This window comes from Rhinoraja longicauda, chromosome 10 (assembly GCF_053455715.1).
Source record: "Rhinoraja longicauda isolate Sanriku21f chromosome 10, sRhiLon1.1, whole genome shotgun sequence".
NCBI classification, from domain to species: domain Eukaryota; kingdom Metazoa; phylum Chordata; class Chondrichthyes; order Rajiformes; family Arhynchobatidae; genus Rhinoraja; species Rhinoraja longicauda.
In genome coordinates, this window is record NC_135962.1 from 7,396,858 (window position 1) to 7,415,785 (window position 18,928).

The window sequence follows — 18,928 nt, forward strand, 5'->3', positions numbered from 1 at the left end:
GAACTGCAGATGCTGGCTTGAGCCGAAGATGGTGCACAAAATGCTGGAGTAACTCAGCGGGTCAGGCAGCATCTCTGGAGAGAAGGAATGGGTGACGTTTCGGGGCGAGACCCTTCGTCAGAAGGTAGGACTACCTGCTGCTTACTCATCCAATCACAGCCTCTGCAATGGCCCCACTAGGGAGGCGTGAGAACCAGGGCCCTCATATTGATGTGTCACCTCTTTAGGGGGAGCATGCTAAATACACACATTTTCACAACATAACAATTAAAGACTTGACTCTTGACTTAAGGGGTTGGAGAGGCTAGATGCAGGAAGATTGTTCCCGATGTTGGGGAAGTCCAGAACAAGGGGTCACAGTTTAAGGATAAGGGGGAAGTCTTTTAGGACCGAGATGAGAACGTTTTTTTTCACACAGAGTGGTGAATCTGTGGAATTCTCTGCCACAGAAGGCAGTTGAAGGCCAGTTCATTGGCTATATTTAAGAGGGAGTTAGATGTGGCCCTTGTGGCTAAAGGGATCAGGGGGTATGGAGAGAAGGCAGGTACGGGATACTGAGTTGGATGATCAGCCATGATCATATTCAATGGCGGTGCAGGCTCGAAGGGCCGAATGGCCTACTCCTGCACCTATTGTCTATGTTTCTATGACTTATGTAAATAAAACAACCAGAACAATGAACATACAAGTGCACCCATTCTCGTGTCTTTAACATGGAATCTGCTCCCGTCACCCCTCTCCAATGCCCAATCCCTCTCCCTGCCTTGTAACACAGGCTACGTGTGCCTTCGAAAAATATGCGCGATGCAAAGCTTTCTTTAATTGCAAAAGGCCCCCTTTGTCAAAGTAGATTTGAGCTCCAGATGGATACTGTTCATTCCGCGACACAAAAGGCCACTTCCACAGCTCCCCGGCCCACACGGGGTTAACCCCTGCACCACCGCGTGCCCACAGAGACAAAGGGGGCATTGTTTAGCCTGTGATCTGCTCTCCGAGCTGCCTCACCTCCACCACTTGCACAGGCTCCCCACAGATTCAAACGTGACCTTCCGCACGACAGCAAAGAGACGTGGCCTATACCAGGGCTGCAATGGCACAGTACCCTCGATCACAGAGTCCCAGCTTACACTGGAGATGTCCACCGGCCCCCACACAGTGATTACCATTCTAAAACAGCATCGCCACTTCAATGATTGTAATCGGCTGCTTTTAGAAATATAGACACAGAAAATACCTGCAGAATTAAGCCATGCGGCCCTTCGAGCCAGCACCGCCATTCAATGTGATCACGGCTGATCAGCCCAAAATCAGCACCCCGTCCCTGCTTTTTCCCCCGTATCCCTTGATTCCTTTAGCCCCAAGAGCTACATCTATCTCCGCATGCTTCATTTTGTAAGTTTAGTTTAGTTTAGTTTCAGTTTAGTTAGTTTATTAGTCATTCCACTCCTTGTAGATCATGCAACGAATGGGACACGACAGAGTGCCTTCGGGGGCTACAGTGCCATACAAATGTAAAACATATAGACAGGGGATGACAATGGAATGTTGGCCTCCATAACAAGAGGAGTTGAGTATAGGAGCAAAGAGGTCCTTCTGCAGTTGTACAGGGCCCTAGTGAGACCGCACCTGGAGTACTGTGTGCGGTTTTGGTCTCCAAATTTGAGGAAGGATATTCTTGCTATTGAGGGCGTGCAGCGTAGGTTCACTAGGTTAATTCCCGGAATGGCGGGACTGTCGTATGTTGAAAGACTGGAGCGACTAGGCTTGTATACACTGGAATTTAGAAGGATGAGAGGGGATCTTATCGAAACATATAAGATTATTAAGGGGTTGGACACGTTAGAGGCAGGAAACATGTTCCCAATGTTGGGGGAGTCCAGAACCAGGGGCCACAGTTTAAGAATAAGGGGTAGGCCATTTAGAACGGAGATGAGGAAAAACCTTTTCAGTCAGAGAGTTGTAAATCTGTGGAATTCACTGCCTCAGAAGACAGTGGAGGCCAATTCTCTGAATGCATTCAAGAGAGAGCTAGATAGAGCTCTTAAGGATAGCGGAGTCAGGGGGTATGGGGAGAAGGCAGGAACGGGGTACTGATTGAGAATGATCAGCCATGATCACATTGAATGGAGGTGCTGGCTCGAAGGGCCGAATGGCCTACTCCTACACCTATTGTCTATTGTCTATTGACAGGTCAGTACAATACGATACAGTACAATACAATTAGACAGTGCAATACAGTACAATACATATAGACAGGGGATTAAAGCATTTAAACGGTAAAAGGTAAAGCATTTAACCTAGATTTTAAAGCATGTAAACGGGCTTTGTCGCGGTTCACAAAGCTTTCTAGACATTGAGAGCAGGGAATGCAGAGGTGTCTGTCAGGCTCCTACCAGACAATTGGGATTTCGGGGACGTGGAGAAGGTGGGAAAATTCTCGTCAGTGCGGGGATGGCTCAAGAGGGAGTCTGCCGAGGTGTCCAGTATTGGGAATGTTGTGGAGGGGTAGATGGGGGGAGAAACTGTGTCCACTGACAGAACGGATGAGTAGATACAGGGCAGAGATGCAAGATCACAGCAAGGCAGGGAGAAAAGGGACCTCCTTGTGGTACGGAGATAGTCATAAAATGCTGGAGTAACTCAGCGGGACAGGCAGCATCACTGGAGAGAGGGAATGGGTGACTTTTCAGGTCAAGACCCTTCTTCAGACTGTCAGTGGAGTGGGAGGTACATAGATAATGGCCGTGCAGCGTTGGTTTACTAGGTTAATTCCCGGAATGGCGGGACTGTCATATGTTGAAAGACTGGAGCGACTAGGTTTGTATACACTGGAATTTAGAAGGATGAGAGGGGATCTTATCGAAACGTATAAGATTATTAAGGGGTTGGACATGTTAGAGGCAGAAAACATGTTCCCAATGTTGGGGGAGTCCAGAACCAGGGGCCACAGTTTAAGAATAAGGGGTAGGCCATTTAGAACAGAGATGAGGAAAAACTTTTTTAGTCAGAGAGTTATGAATCTGTGGAATTCTCTGCCTCAGAGGGCAGTGGAGGCCAATTCTCTGAATACATTCAAGAGAGAACTAGATAGAGCTCTTAAGGATAGCGGAGTCAGGGGGTATGGGGAGAAGGCAGGAACGGGGTACTGATTGAGAATGATCAGCCATGATCACATTGAATGGCGGTGCTGGCTCGAAGGGCCGAATGGCCTACTCCTGCACCTATTGTCTATTGTAAGGTGTGAATACTGGACAAAGGGAATGGAGATCAAGGAAAATGTAGAATAGATCATTGTTAGTTGCAGGACAGCAGGTTGATGTGATCAGCCCAAATCAAACTAGAGGTGTAGGAAGGAACTGCAGATGCTGGTTTAAACCAAAGTTAAACAACCCACTGAGTTACTCCAGCTTTTTGTGCAAATCAAACTAGAAGCAGATCCATGGGAACTATCACAATGGAACTGGATTTTAAAAAAACTGGGAGAGGTAGAATTAAGTCAAGTCACGTTTACACTGTTGTCATTGTACAAGTGCAGTGAGGTACGGGTAGAATGAAAATCATTCGCAGTAGCTGAGGCACAGACTCAGACAAACACGCCAAATACATAAATTACTGCAGAGTAATGGGGCAGTAAACATAATAAAATGGCTGGTTCAAAAATAGACGGCCTCCTTTTCTGCGAGGCACTTGAATGGGAAAGGTAGAGAAGGCTAAAAACAAAGTGCTGGCAAATTAAATTGGAATGAAGGGGTTTTGGTCGGCATGGGCAGGGTGGGCCGAAGGGCCTGTTTCTGAGCTGGGGAAGTTCTGAGTCCATGTCCAGGTCTGCTGAGAATTCATTAATAGCGATCGTAAACAAGAGAGACGCAAAGGCCTGCAGATAGATGCTGGAGTCTCCAGCAAAATACAAAAATGCTGGAGGAACTCGGCGGGTCAGGTAGCATCTGTGGAACGAAATGGGCAGATAATGTTTCATGATGGTACCTTCTTCAGACTGATTGGAGTGAGTTGGAAAATTCAGGGGGACGGCAAAGTCTGGCAAGTGATAGACAGACACAAAATGCTGGAGAAAACAGGCCAGGGTGCGTCTCTGGAGAGAAGGAATGGGTGATGTTTCAGGTCGAGACCCTTCCAATTCAGTCTGAGGAAGGGTCTCGACCTGAAACGTCACCCGTTCCTTCTCTCCAGAGATGCTGCCCGTCCCGCTGAGTTACTCCAGCATTCTGTGTCTCTCTTTGGTTTAAACCAGCACCTGCAGTTCCTTCCGACACAAGTGATAGGTAGATCCAGATGGGGGGGAGAATAGATTAACAAATGCTGGGGGTGAAAAAGAGAATTAAAAAGGTCAGATAAGAAAAGAGGACATCTCTTGATTAGTACAGGTGAAACAGTACAGTACAGAGTGAGAATTCTTGATTAGTGCGGGTGTCAGGGGTTATGGGGAGAAGGCAGGAGAATGGGGTTAGGAGGGAGAGATAGATCAGCCATGATTGAATGGCGGAGTGGACTTGATGGGCCGAATGGCCTAATTCTACTCCTATCACTTATGACATATGAGGAGTGAACTGCAAAGCCAAAGGGCGGGGAATGGATGGAAGGGGTCAGGGGGAAGGGAAAGAGGAGGGATGATAGGGAAATGGGATACTCCGAGATGGGGGAGTGAACATATAAAGAAGGGAAAAGGGGCAGGGTGACTCAGGTGATGGGAGATGGTGGGAGAATCTATGTGCTCACCAGAGTGGCAAGGAGCAAGGCATTCATTGAAATTGGGGAATTCAATGTTCACACTGTTCGGTTGTAAGCTGCCCAAGCAGAATATGAGGTGCTGTTTTTCCAGTTTGTACATGTCCTCACTCTGGCAAGGGAGGAGACCAAGGGCGGAGAAGCCAGTCTGGGAATTGGAAGGGGAGCTAAAAACGACTAGCATTTACATTGGCGATAGAGAGAAGTGTTGGACGGACAGTCGCCTAGTCTGGTAAAGGTAAAAGGGCCATATCAGGAGCATCAAATGCAGTGAACAAAGTTGGACGAGATGCACGTGAGCCTGTGTCACCTGGGAGGGGTTGCTGTGGATTCTGGATGGAAGGAGAGAGGGGGGGGGGGGGTGATGGAAAGGTGTCTCATGTGAACCAAGTCATTGCAGAGAGATGCGACAGAAAGCGGAAAGGGATCGGAAGTCGTGACCAGTGGTGGGATCACGTTGAAGGTGGTGAAGTGCCGGAGAGAGAGGGAGTTGGAGGCTGGTGAGGTGAAAGGCAAGGACTAGGGGAACTCCACCCTTGTTCCTGCTGGAGTGGGGTGGGTGGGTGGGTGCGGGGGGAGGAGGGAGGGGAGAGCGAGAGTAGAACTATGGGACACAGATGAGATGTGGGTAGAGATGAAGAACATGAGAGCTGGAACGTGGCGAGCTTGCAATCGGCAGAGTTAGAGGAGGTCGAGTCAAGGCAGCCGTGAGAGTTAGTGGACGCGGACTTAGTGATGATTTCGCTGAACACTTGTGCTGGGTCTGCCTAGGCCCGCTGGGTCAATAGACAATAGACAATAGGTGCAGGAGTAGGCCATTCAGCACTTCGAGCCAGCACCGCCATTCAATGTGATCATGGTCAACCGGTTGCTAATCATTTTAGCCCCCCTTCCTATTCCCGTACCGACTTTCCTGTTTTGAGCTTCATCCATTGCCAGAGCAAGGCCACACGCAAACTGTGGAGGAACAACACCTCATATTTTGCATGGATATCTTACATTCTAATGAATGTTGGATTCTCTCTTTTTATGTAATAACCCCCCCACTAGCCCCCACCCCCCCCCAACCCTGGTGGGCACACATTCCTCCCACCACTCCCGATACCCTGCTCCTCTCCTCTCCTCATACACTCATCTTCCACCCCCACGTCCCACATTTCCCGATCATTCCCCTTCCGCCAATACTCCTCCCTCTGGCCTTACGTTTCACTCCTTTCCTTTCCTCGTCTGACACCCTTTTGTTTCCCTTTCATCTCTAGCCCTTGTCACTTACTCCATCCTCCAATCACACCCCCCGCCCCCCCCTCTCCGTCATTTGTATCCACCCATCACTCGGCAGGTTTTGCCCCATCCCCCGCCCCTCTTCCTTTCCAGCTTCACTGTCCCGCATCAATCTGAAGGAGGTATTTATTCACAAAATGCTGGAGTAACTCAGCGGGTCAGGCAGCATCTCTGGAGAGAAGGAATGGGTGACGTTTCGGGGCGAGACCCTTCTTCAGACTGATGTCAGGGGGGGCGGGACAAAGGAAGGATAGAAGGCAGGCTTCCCTGAACACCTGCGCACGGTCCGCATTAACCAAACTGATCTCCCGGTGGCTGAGCACTTCAACTCCCCCTCCCATTCCCAGTCTGGCCTTTCTGTCATGGGCCTCCTCCAGTGCCATAGTGAGGCCCACCGGAAATTGGAGGAACAGCACCTCATATTTCGCCTGGGCAGCTTGCAGCCCAGTGGTATGAACATCGACTTCTCCAACTTTAGATAGTTCCTCTGTCCCTCACTTCCCCTCCCCCTTCCCAGATCTCCCTCTATCTTCCTGTCTCCACCTATATCCTTTGTCCCGCCCCCCTGACATCGGTCTGAAGAAGGGTCTCGACCCGAAACGTCACCCATTCCTTCTCTCCCGAGATGCTGCCTGACCCGCTGAGTTACTCCAGCATTTTGTGAATAAACACCTTCGAATTGTACCAGGGTCTGCAGTTATTGTCTTATAATCTGAAGGAGGTACCTGGCCTGAAACATCGTCCGTACATTTCCCTCCACAGACCAGTGCCGTCACTCCAGCACATCTCATTTTTAATTAGTAAAACAACATTTGTCATCAGTACAATTTGCAGCTGGGATGCTAGCTGAAAGCAAATGAGCGTTTGGCAAGTTTGGACTCACTGTGTGGGATGGAACTGCAGACGCTGGTTTAAACCGAAGGTAGTCACAAAAGGCAGGAGTAACTCAGCGGCTCAGAAAGTCTGAAGAAGGGAATCCACCCGAAACGTCACCTGTTCCTTCTCTCCAGAGATGCCGTGACCCGCTGAGTTACTCCAGCACTTTGTGTCTGTCTTTGGTGTAAACCAGCATCTGCAGTTCCTTCCTAAGCATTAAATCTATCTGGAGCTTGGACTGGCATTGTCTGCACTGGGACTACAGCCAGACAGTTAGCTCCCTGCCTGTCAGAGCGATCCCCAGCACACTGAAGTGGTATCATAGCCCCAATGTATGTTGAAACAATACCGCCATTTATAAGCACCGTCAATGTGCATAACATCTTAAATATATCCCTGCGGCGGTGGTATCAAAGAACATCAGACACTCACCAGGCATGGTCAGGTGACTGAAGGCCTGCTGAAGGAGACAGATTTTAAGGAGCGTCTTAAGACGGCGAGGAGGTTGTTGTGGAAGGAATGAGACATCCGGGGGCCCAGACAGCTGGAGGCGTGTCCGCTGGGGATGGGAGGGAAGGGGTGCAGAAACCACAGGGAGCATGAAGCTTGGGAGGCTACTCAGACAGGGAGGGGAGAGATGGAGGGATTAAACATGCAACAGGTCAGCTTTTGAACGGGCCCTTTGGCCCACAGTGTTTGTGCCGAACACCATGCCAAGATAAACTGATCTCAATAGACAATAGACATTAGGTGCAGGAGGAGGCCATTCGGCTCTTCGAGCCAGCACCGCCATTCAATGTGATCATGGCTGATCATTCTCAATCAGTACCCCGTTCCTGCCTTCTCCCCATACCCCCTGACTCCGCTATCCTTAAGAGCTCTATCCAGCTCTCTCTTGAATGCATTCAGTGAATTGGCCTCCACTGCCTTCTGGGGCAGAGAATTCCACAGATTCACAACTCTCTGACTGAAAAAGTTTATCCTCATCTCAGTTTAAAATGGCCTACCCCTTATTCTTAAACTGTGGCCCCTTGTTCTGGACTCCCCCAACATTGGGAACATGTTTCCTGCCTCTAACGTGCCCAACCCCTTAATAATCTTATACATTTCGATAAGATCTCCTCTCATCCTTCTAAATTCCAGTGTATACAAGCCTAGTCGCTCCAGTCTTTCAACATCTCATCTCTTAGCACATGATTCACAGCCCTCCCTCCATTCCCCGCACGTCATGCGCCTATCTAAAAGCCTCTTAAACGCTACTGTTGTATCTGCCTCCACCACCACCCCTGGCAATGCGCTCCAGTCCCCCACCACTCTCTGTGTAAAAAAAAACTTGCCCCGCACTGATATTGGGCTCGCTGGCCTGACGTTCCCAGGCTTCTCTCTGCAGCCCTTCTTGAATTGAGACACAGCATTTACCACCCTCCAGTCTTCTGTTTCGGACTGAGATGAGAACAGACAGACAGTCCCAGACAGTTGTGAATCTGTGGAATTCTCTGCCACAGAAGGCAGTGGAGGCCAATTCCCTGGATGTGTTCAATGCGATTTGCTAATGTTTCTATTCTTCCCGCATCTCATCCGTATTTAATGACGACTCGTACATCTCAGCCAGAAAAGGCTGTTGAAGTATCCAAAACATCAGTGGCGGAGAGTAGGTCTGGGGAAGGCGGGAGGAGGTTTAGAGGGGAAGATTTAATTCCCCTCTCCTCTCCAAAAGAGGGCTGGAATCTGGGATGCACTGTTGGAGGGGGTGGTGGAGGAGACGGAGACTCCCACAAGAAATTAAGTGAGCACTTGAGTCCCACAAGATATACAGTGCATTCAGAAAGTATTCAGACCTCTTCACCTTTTCCACATTTTGCTACGTGACAGCCTTATTTTACACCTGTTTTCGCTTTTTTTATTATGGGGTAATGTGTGTAGATTGATGATTAAAAAAATGAATTGAATCCATTTTAAAATAAGGCTGTAACGTAACAAAATGTGGAAAAAGTGAAGGGGTCTGAATACTTTCTGAATGCACTGTAGAAGGCTACAGACCAAGTGCTGGTAACTCGAGTCAAGTCAAGTTTATGTGTCACATACACATACACGATGTGCAGTGAAATGAAAGTGGCAATGCCTGCAGATTGTGCACAAAAAGAATTACAGTTACAGCATATAAATTAAAGTTTATATAGAGAAGACAAAATTTAGTCCCTGGAGTTATAATAGTTAACAGTCCTGATGGCCTGTGGGAAGAAACTCCGTCTCATCCTCTCCGTTTTCACAGCGTGACAGCGGAGGCGTTTGCCTGATCGTAGCATCTGGAACAGTCCGTTACTGGGGTGGTAGGATTCCCTCATAATCTTACTTGCTCTGGATCTGCACCTCCTGATGTATAGGTCCTGCAGGGGGACGAGTGTAGTTCCCGTGGTGCGTTCTGCCGAACGCACTACTCTCTGCAGGGCCTTCCTGTCCTGGGCAGAGCTGTTCCCAAACCAGACTGTGATGTTGCCGGACAGGATGCTCTCTACAGCCCCAGAGTAGAAGCAATGAAGGATCCTCAGAGACACTCTGAATTTCCTCAGCTGTCTGAGGTGGTAAAGGCGCTGCTTTGCCTTGCCCACCAGTGCGGCAATGTGCGTTGCCGCACTGTAGCTGGTGTAGATGGCCAATTGTTGGTCAGCAGGGCACGGTGAGATGCAAGGCCTATTACTGTGCAGTGCAACTATGAGAAGGACAAAGCCACTTGACCTTCTTGAGCCGCTTCCACCATTTAATAAGATCACGGCTGATCCAACTTTCCAGAACCCTTGATCCCCCTGGCTGGTTAGATTGTCAGCCCTTAACAAGTACAAAGCCTTGGACCTCACTGGTCTTCGGGGCAAGGAAGTCCAGAGACTCCCATCACGATGGGCTCCTCGGCGTGCAACTGCTCACATCCAAAGGCACACATGACACGTCACAGCTTCCAGGAATGGCCCAAGGATCAACACCGGGTGTACTGTGTGCAGTTTTGGTCTCCTAATTTGAGGGAAGGACATTCTTGCTATTGAGAGAGTGCAGCGTAGGTTCATCAGGTTAATTCCCGGGATGGGGGGACTGTCATATGATGAAAGAATGGGTCGACGGGGCTTGTGTACACTGGAATTTAGAAGGATGAGAGGAGATCTCATGGAAACATATAAAATTCTTAAGGGATTAGACAGGCTAGAGGCAGGAAACATGTTCCCGATGTTGGGGGAGTCCAGAACCAGGGGTCACAGTTTAAGAATAAGGGGTCGACCATTTAGGACTGAGATGAGGAAAAACTTTTTCACCCAGAGAGTTGTGAATCTGTGGAATTCTCTGCCACAGAAGGCAGTGGAGGCCAATTCACTGGATGTTTTCAAAAGAGAGAGATAGATTTAGCTCTTAGGGCTAACGGAATCAAGGAATATGGGGAAAAAGCAGGGACGGGGTACTGATTTTGGATGATCAGCCGTGATCACATTGTAATGGCAATGCTGGCTCGAAGGGCCGAATGGCCGACTCCTGCACCTATCTTCTAAGTCTATGTTCTAAGCATCTCGCATTGATGCCCACAGCACCTCGGCACACTCCAAAACAGACTGTGTTATAACACAGCCAACTTGGGCACATAGCAAAAACCTTCAAAAGCCTTGCCTTCCAATCTGATCTATTCCACTTCTGACCTGGCCATGCTCTACAGGACACGATGGAGGGAGATTAGCGTGGCACTGAATTTGACCTGTGCCTGATCTGGTATCCAAACCTCGTGTGCTCTTTAAACTGCGCAGGTGCAGACTGCCTAGACTCAAAAAGGGGAGGGAGCTGCAGGATTTAAACCCACAACCTCCGTCATGCGTGGACATCTCTGTTGGTCCTCCACTGAACCACATTTAAAAAAGCAGCTAGCAGCTTCCACCCCCCTCCCCACCTCCCAAAATAAAATCATTCCAAGCACAACATGTTACCAGGACCCCCCATGCCTGGGAATCGACATGAAGCAGCAGGGCAAAGCAGGGAGTTTGTATTCGGTCTCCAGCCCGCGTTACTTGGTGCCCAGCCAAGGGAAAGGTTGGGATGAGTGTTGTGCCAGTCTTCTATGCTGGCGTCTAACACGTCATCAAGCAGAAAATGACCCTTTGGAAGAAACTACAAAGGGCAGTGATCAAACAGGGTCCGTGGCCGCACTAGTGGTGGGCCTGCCCTCGCGGTGGAGACCAGATCTGGTGGTGCACACGTTGCAATGTGAAACCACGAGCTTTTAATAACCCCCCCTCGTCACCAGCTTTGTTGCCTCCCCAAGTCTCCCTTGGCCAGTTCTGCTCTTTCTAATTATAGAATTGGGCTGCTGGTATCAATCAGGAGCTGGTGATTACAAGCTGGATTAAAAGAAAAGGAGCCGTGACTTCAGGCCCTGCTTGAGTGTGTCACTGGTGGAGCCGATCGACGACCAACTCACTATGTGCACTCCGGACCAGAGACAGACACCTTCACACCACACAGAGATGTGAGAAAGAACTCGTCAACCTGGTGCCTCCCACAACCTCGGGAAGCCCTGGGGATCTGCACAGCCATTGACCCACTTCTGAACTTGGGCTTATATTGCGGAGCGATGCATGAGTGATGGGTGCAGAATTAGGCCATTCGGCCCATCACGTCTGCTCGCCATTCAATCATGGCTGATCTATCTCTCCCTCCAAACCCCATTCTCCTGCCTTCTCCCCATAACCCCAGACACCCGTATTATCATATCATATCATATCATATATATACAGCGCGGAAACAGGCCTTTTCGGCCCACCAAGTCCGCGCCGCCCAGTAATCCCCGTACATTAACACTATCCTACACACACTAGGGACAATTTTTACATTTACCCAGTCAAATTAACCTACATACCTGCACGTCTTTGGAGTATTAATCAAGGATTATAACGTATTAATCAAGGATCTATCTATCTCTGCCTTAAAAATATCCATTGACGGCCTCCACTGCCTTCTGCGGCAAAGAATTCCACAGATTCACCGCCCTCCGGCTAAAGAAATTCCTCCTCATCTCCTTTCTAAAGGACGCCATTTTATTCTGAGGCTGTGACGTCTGGTCCTAGACTCTCCCACAAGTGGAAACATCCTCTCCGACATCCACTCTATCCAGGCCTTTCACTATTTGGTAAGTTTCAATGAGGTCCCCCCTCAGCCTTCCAAACTCCAGCGAGTACAGGCCCAGTGCCGACAAACGCTCGTCATATGTTAACCCAATCATTCCTGGGATCAATCTCCAGAGCCAGCACATCCTTCCTCAGATATGGGGCCCAAAACTGCTCACAATACTCCAAATGCGGCCTGACCATCGCCTCATAAAGCCTCGGCATTACATCCCTGCTTTTGTATTCTGCTCCTCTTTAAATAAATGCTGGCATTGCATTCGCCTTCCTTGCCATTGATTCAACTTGCAAATTAACTTTTGGGGGAATCGTGCACCAGCACTCCCAAGTCCCTTTGCACCTCAGATTTCTGAATTCTCTCTCCATTTAGTAAATAGTCTATGCCTTTATTCCCACGATCAAAATGTATGTCAAAATGTATGTCTCCAGACTTTTCTACGCTGTATTCCATCTGCCATCTCACCTTTAGAAAGGACAACTGGAGGCAGGAATTGCTCATTCAGCTGATCACGTGGGACCTCTTTAGATTTTGAGATACAGCGCAGAAACAGGCCCTTCGGCCCACCGGGTCCGCGCCGCCCAGCGATCCCCGCACATCAACACTATCCTACACACACTAGGGACAAGTTTTACATTTGCCCAGCCAATTAACCTACAAACCTGTACGTCTTTGGAGTGTGGGAGGAAACCGAAGATCTCGGAGAAAACCCACGCAGGTCACGGGGAGAACGTACACACTCCGTACAGACGGCGCCCGTAGTCAGGATCGAACCTGAGTCTCCGGCGCTGTATTCGCTGTAAGGCAGCAACTCTACCGCTGCGCCACCGTGCCGCCCGATTTAGGGTTGCATCAATTTGCAAAGAAAGTGCAGTTCAAATGAACCCCCTGAGGAGGGGTGTCAAACGTCTGTGGTTGACCCCTCCACAGTGCACAGCATCCCAACGCTTCCTCACTGGTCCTCCATTATCGCTGGGTCGACATCTGAGAGAACTGTGCAAGGCCCTTCACCACGCCAAGGAAAGGTCTCACCATGTTTTCCCCAAGGTCAACAGAGGGAAGCGACAAATCCTGATCTTGGCCACATTCTGGGAATGTTTTTTTATCCCGGGAGTGGGACTCAAAGTGCACCGATCTACAACTGACACCTGGCCACCACGGATGAACGACCAACACAGGATTGTGCACCTTACACAGTGCTGTTACAGAGGACAGGCGCCAGAGGTCTGCAACAAAACCTCACCCTCCACACACAGAACTAGTTCACCCCGACCTCACACACACACACACACACACTCACACACACACACACACACTCGCACACACACACACGCACGCACACACACACACACACACGCACGCGCACACACACACACACACACGCGCGCGCACACACACACACACACACACACACGCACACACGCACACACACACACACACACACACCCTTTTAACAAGACAAAGTTAAAATGTAACATGATCAGGCACTGTAACATCCAACCACACTACTGGGCCATCAGCCTGACTTTCAGCTGAACTGTAAGAGACACCCAAATCGACATTAATATGGTGGGCTTACAGAGAGAGCACTGCAGACCTGCTGAGATTTCCCGCATCAGCCTCACAGGCCCACAAACTCCGAACTTGCTGCCTTAGTCCCAGGTTCGATCCCGACTGCGGGCGCTGTCTGTACGGAGTTTGTACGTTCTCCCCGTGACCTGCGTGGGTTTCCTCCGAGATCTTCCTCCCACACTCCAAAGACGTACAAGTTTGTAGGTAAATTGGCTGGGCAAATGTAAAAATTATCCCTCGTGGGTGTAGGATAGTGTTAATGTGCGGGGATGGCTGGTCAGCGCGGGCCCAGTGGGCCGAAGGGCCTGTTTCCGCGCTGTATCTCTAAACTAAAAACTAAAGCCTGACCATCATGTCGGAGCTTGTAAAAGTCAAAGTGTTTAGCTCACTTCTATTTTGTTCCACGTCACCTAGTGGAGTCAGGACCACAAGGGTTCTGGACCTTGGTACCAAGTTCACTTCTCAGATCTTCATTCAAGCAGGAACCCTTAGATTCAACTATTTTAACGCTCTCCAACTGACCCTCTCGTTCAGAACCTGCCAAGCTGCAAAATGCCCCATTCTTTATGTCAGATTTTACAACAGGAATATTGGAAACAGGAGTCAACCGTTCAGAGCTGGCATGCTCTCAATTACACCACGGCTGCTCTGAAACTAAACCCCATTTAGAAACATAGAAAATAGGTGCAGGAGTAGGCCATTCGGTCCTTCGAGCCAGCACCAATATGATCATTACATTTGATCATGGCTGATCATCCAAAATTGGTACCCCGTTCCTGCATTTTCCCCATATCTGTTGATTCCGTTAGCCCTAAGAGCCATATCTAACTCTTTCTTGAAAACATCCAGTGAATCGGCCTCCGTTGCCTTCTGTGGCAGTGAATTCCACATATTCACAACTCTCTGGGTGAAAAGGTTTTCCCTCATCTCAGTCCTAAATGGCCGACCCCTTATTCTTAAACTGTGCCCCCTGGTTCTGGACTCCCCCAACATCGGAAACATTTTTTCCTGTCCAATCCCTGTAGAATTTTATATGTTTCTATAAGATCCCCTCTCATCCTTCTAAATTCCAGTGAATATAAGCCCATTCTAAATTCCAGTTAATATAAACCTGCCTTTCCCCCATTTCTACTGATACGATTACCACCAAGAATCAGTCCATCTCGCCGTGTGGTTCTGACTGCCACTGCTGCCCGTGGCCTTGAGATGAGGGCTTTAGATTTCCAGCACACTCCTGTTTGAGAAGCTGTTCCCCAATTTCCCTCTTAAAGTTTTGCCCTGATTCCGGGAGGATGATCCTGATCCTACCCATAGGCCACCGCAGAGCGATCCCAATGTTCCCCCCTTCAAAACTGATTCTCCTCAGCGGAGCAACTGGACTGACTAGGACTTAAGTCATGTTTATATATTGATGGATAGTTCAGCATATACTTCACTGGCCTGCCTCCATCAAGCAGATCGATTCCCCGCTGCCTCAGAATTAGGGACGGCTTTTACAGTCAGAGAGTTGTGAATCTGTGGAATTCTCTGCCTCAGAAGGCAGTGGAGGCCAATTCTCTGAATGCATTCAAGAGAGAGCTAGATAGAGCTCTTAAGGATAGTGGAGTCAGGGGGTATGGGGAGAAGGCAGGAACGGGGTACTGATTGAGAATGATCAGCCATGATCACCTTGAATGGCGGTGCTGGCTCGAGGGGCCGAATGGCCTCCTCCTGCACCTATTGTCTATTGGCTCATTTATGACAGAGATGAGGCAGGATTTTTCTCCCAAAGACCAAAAGTCTTTCGTTTAAAAGCTGGTGGAGAAAGATTTTGACTATTATCAAGACAGATACGGTCAGTTTCCCCGACAAACCAAAGGGGTTTAAGGTCACCGTGTGCAGATGGAATCAAGGCATTGAGGTTACAATCAGATCAGCCATGGTCTCATTGAATGGAGGGGGCCAGGGCTGGAGGGGCCTGGCTGGTGGCCTCCTCCTGCTCTTAACGCCACGGGCTTCCCGCTCACCTTCTCGGCCAGCAGCTCGCGGATCTTGCAGGCCTGCAGCCGGAACCTGTAGAGCTGGGACTCCAGCACCATGCACCGCTTCTGCCAGTCCGAGCCGCCATTGCCGTTCTCTGCCACCAGTGCCATGGTAAGCGGCCGTCACCGGCGTGGAGAAGGCCGGGTGGTCCTCCGAGCCTGCAAACACAGAAGCGTTACCAGATGAAGTAATTCCCATGTTCCCGATGTCGGGGGAGTCCAGAACCAGGGGTCACAGTTTAAGAATAAGGGGTAGGGAGGCCATTCAGAACGGAGATGAGGAAAATCCTTTTACACCCAGAGAGTTGTGAACAAAGATACTAGGGAGACAAGATGGACCACTCCGTTGAAGTCGCCTATACTGAAGTGTAGCACGCAAAAGAGCCATTTTAGTAAGCAAAACCCACCGTTCGTTATGCCTCTCGCAGTGTAATCAGTGTTTTGGGGAACAGTATGTGTGATGATACCATTAAAATGCAGAATATATCTCATCTCTCAATTCACAGATTTTTGTTATTTTGCTTTTTAAATGTTTCTGCAAGTTTCTGCCTACTAAAATGGCGCCCTGGCGTACTACGGTTTATAGGGTCGAGCGGTCTATCTTGCTCCTCTAGTATCTTTGGTTGTGAATCTGTGGAATTCCCTGCCACAGAAGGCAGTGGGTGTATTCAAAAGAGTGTTGGATATACAGGTATGTAGGTTAATTGGCTGGGTAAATGTAAAAATTGTCCCTAGTGGGTGTAGGATAGTGTTAATGTACGGGGATCGCTGGGCGGCACGGACTTGGTGGGCCGAAAAGTCCTGTTTCCGGCTGTATATATATGATATGATATGATATGATAGCATTGGACAGTGTTGCAAGACCAGATACAGCAGGTAATTGGAACATAGCAAAGTCCCACACAAGAAGAAGGTCCCGTTTATTGATTAGTACGGTTGTCAGGGGTTATGGGGAGAAGGTAGGAGAATGGGGTTAGGAGGGAGAGGTGGATCAACCGTGATTGAATGGAGGAGTAGACCTGATGGGCCGAATGGCCTAATTCTGCCTCTATTCCTTGTGACCTTATGTTGAACAAGTTGTGTTTCTGATGACATTGATTGAGGGCTAAACACAGGGGCAAAAACTAATATGCTGGAGGAACACAGCGGGCAGCATCTTGAGAGGGAGGGGAGAGAGAAAAAAAATTGTTGACCATTTGGATTGAGACCCTCAGGACTGAGGGCCCATTACAGGACAGGCCTTAAAATCTAGGAAATGGTCCAAGAGGGGCCTTTAGACGCTCCTGGGGTGGCTGATGGAGCCCAAGTATCACACATGTCTTGAAAATCTAAGACAATGCAGAATGCTCTCATGTTTAGTATGGAGAGTTAAGATGGTTCACATGCCAAAACTCCCATTAGTTAACCCTCCACCTCCCCTCCCCCCCCCCCCCCCCCACCACACCACCAACCTCCTTTGCTCCTACCCATTCTCAGCCAAAGTCAATATGGCGACAACTGGTAAATGGTTGCGTAGTGAAGTCGAAACTGGAGGGAGAAAGTGGGGAAGAGGGAACTTCCCAACTTGGGCGTCTTTGGGATGTCATTGGAAACTGGAGCGCCCGGGAGAAGACCATGCACATCATAGGGTGAACGTGCAGAGGAACTGCAAGGCAAGGCTGCTGGCTGAGAAGGTAAGTGGGAAGTTCTTGGCATAAGGCACGATGGCGCAGCGGTAGAGTCGCTGCCTTACAGCGATTACAGCGCCGGAGACCCGGGATCGATCCCGACTACGGGTGCTGCCTGTACGGAGTTTGCACGTTCTCCCCGTGACCTGCGTGGATTTTCTCCGAGATCTTCTGTTTCCTCCTGCACTCCAAAGACGTACAGTTTTGTAGGTAAATTGGCTTGGTGAATGTAAAAATGATCCCTAGTGGGTGTAGGATAGTGTTAATGTGCGGGGATCGCTGGTCGGCGCGGACCCGGTGGGCCGAAGGGCCTGTTTCCGCGCTGTATCCCTTAACTAAACTAAGAGCAGGAGGAGGCAACTGCAAGGCAGTTACGTGTATATCTCTCGACATCACCGTCTCTATCTCTCTTTTCCCTTTAGTCTGGATAGTGAAGCTGGTTCACATGCCAAAAGTCCAGAAGCTGGACAACCCTCCATCCACCCCCCCCCCCCCCCCCCCCCCCAACACACCACCAACCTCCTTTGCTCCCACTCATTCTCAGCTTCAAAGTCAAAATGGCGACAACTAGCAAATGGTTGCCTTTTGCCCCTTTGTGGCGCCGTGTGAACTGATCTCCGGGAAAAAGGGGTTCTTGGGGAAATGAAGAGTTTAGCCGCAAGACGTTGTCAAGCAGACCGATGGAATGGGACACTGACCGGGAACTCAAGGCCCGGACTTACCCAACCGCTTCCACCTATTGTCCCAGCGTCAATGCTCACAAACCATGCTAATTGGAATAATCAGCGCACAAAGGGCCAAGTGTCTTTCTGCATGACGGGCACATTAAGACCCGGCTCAATGATCAAACGCCGGCCAGTGAACACAAGGGGAGAGTCAGGGGAGCCACTCGGAGGCTGAGAGGCTGCTGCACCTGACCCCCGGCAGGCTGAGGCAAACCCGATCTCCAGGGACAACATGGCTGGTGTCGCCTGGACTAATCACCCCTGTTGTTTGACTGGCACATGATTCCTGACTGGGAATTGTCCTCTTATCGATTCCAGCTGGAATCATCGCTCTCTCACGTCCATCCAGTCACAGGGCGGCACGGTGGCGCAGCGGTAGAGTTGCTGCCTTACAGCGCTTGCAGCGCCAGAGACCCGGGTTCGATTCCGACTATGGGTGCTGTCCGTACGGAGTTTGTACGTTCTCCCCGTGACCTGCGTGGTTTTTCTCCGAGATCTTCGGTTTATTCCCACTCTCCAAAGACGTACAGGTTTGTAGGTTAATTGGCTTGGTATAAATGTAAACATTGTCCCTAGTGGGTGTAGGATAGTGTTAGTGTGTGGGGATCGCTGGTCGGCGCGGACCCGGTGGGCCGAAAGGGCCTGTTTCCGCGCTGGATCTCTAAACTAAACAAAGCCTCAAATTGTGCACCATTCTTTGCCCAGTCATGACCATTCCACTCAATGCCATTCCACCCTAGGACACACTGCGAGCCTCCCCGCATCCGCAGTCCCCGAGGCACCTTGTCCAAGAGCAGCATGGAGGGGCAGCGAGTAAAGCCGATGCCCAAGGGCACCAGAGTCCCGGATTTAAATTCCGATCTTGGGCAGAATCAGTCTGTGTGGAGTTTGG

General features: G+C 49.7%; 1 protein-coding gene across 2 annotated transcripts in view; it reads right to left on the reverse strand.

Annotated features, from left to right (window-relative positions):
* plekhh1 (pleckstrin homology domain containing, family H (with MyTH4 domain) member 1) overlaps positions 1-15,800 on the reverse strand; it is a 142,299-nt gene extending 126,499 nt beyond the window's left edge. For both annotated transcript variants that reach the window (XM_078406159.1, XM_078406158.1), the window contains exon 1: positions 15,630-15,800. In XM_078406159.1, coding sequence (XP_078262285.1) covers positions 15,630-15,755 — 126 coding nt within the window. In that variant the 5' untranslated portion in view covers positions 15,756-15,800. The remainder of the gene's footprint in view (positions 1-15,629) is intronic.
* Between the last annotated feature and the right edge of the window lie 3,128 nt (positions 15,801-18,928).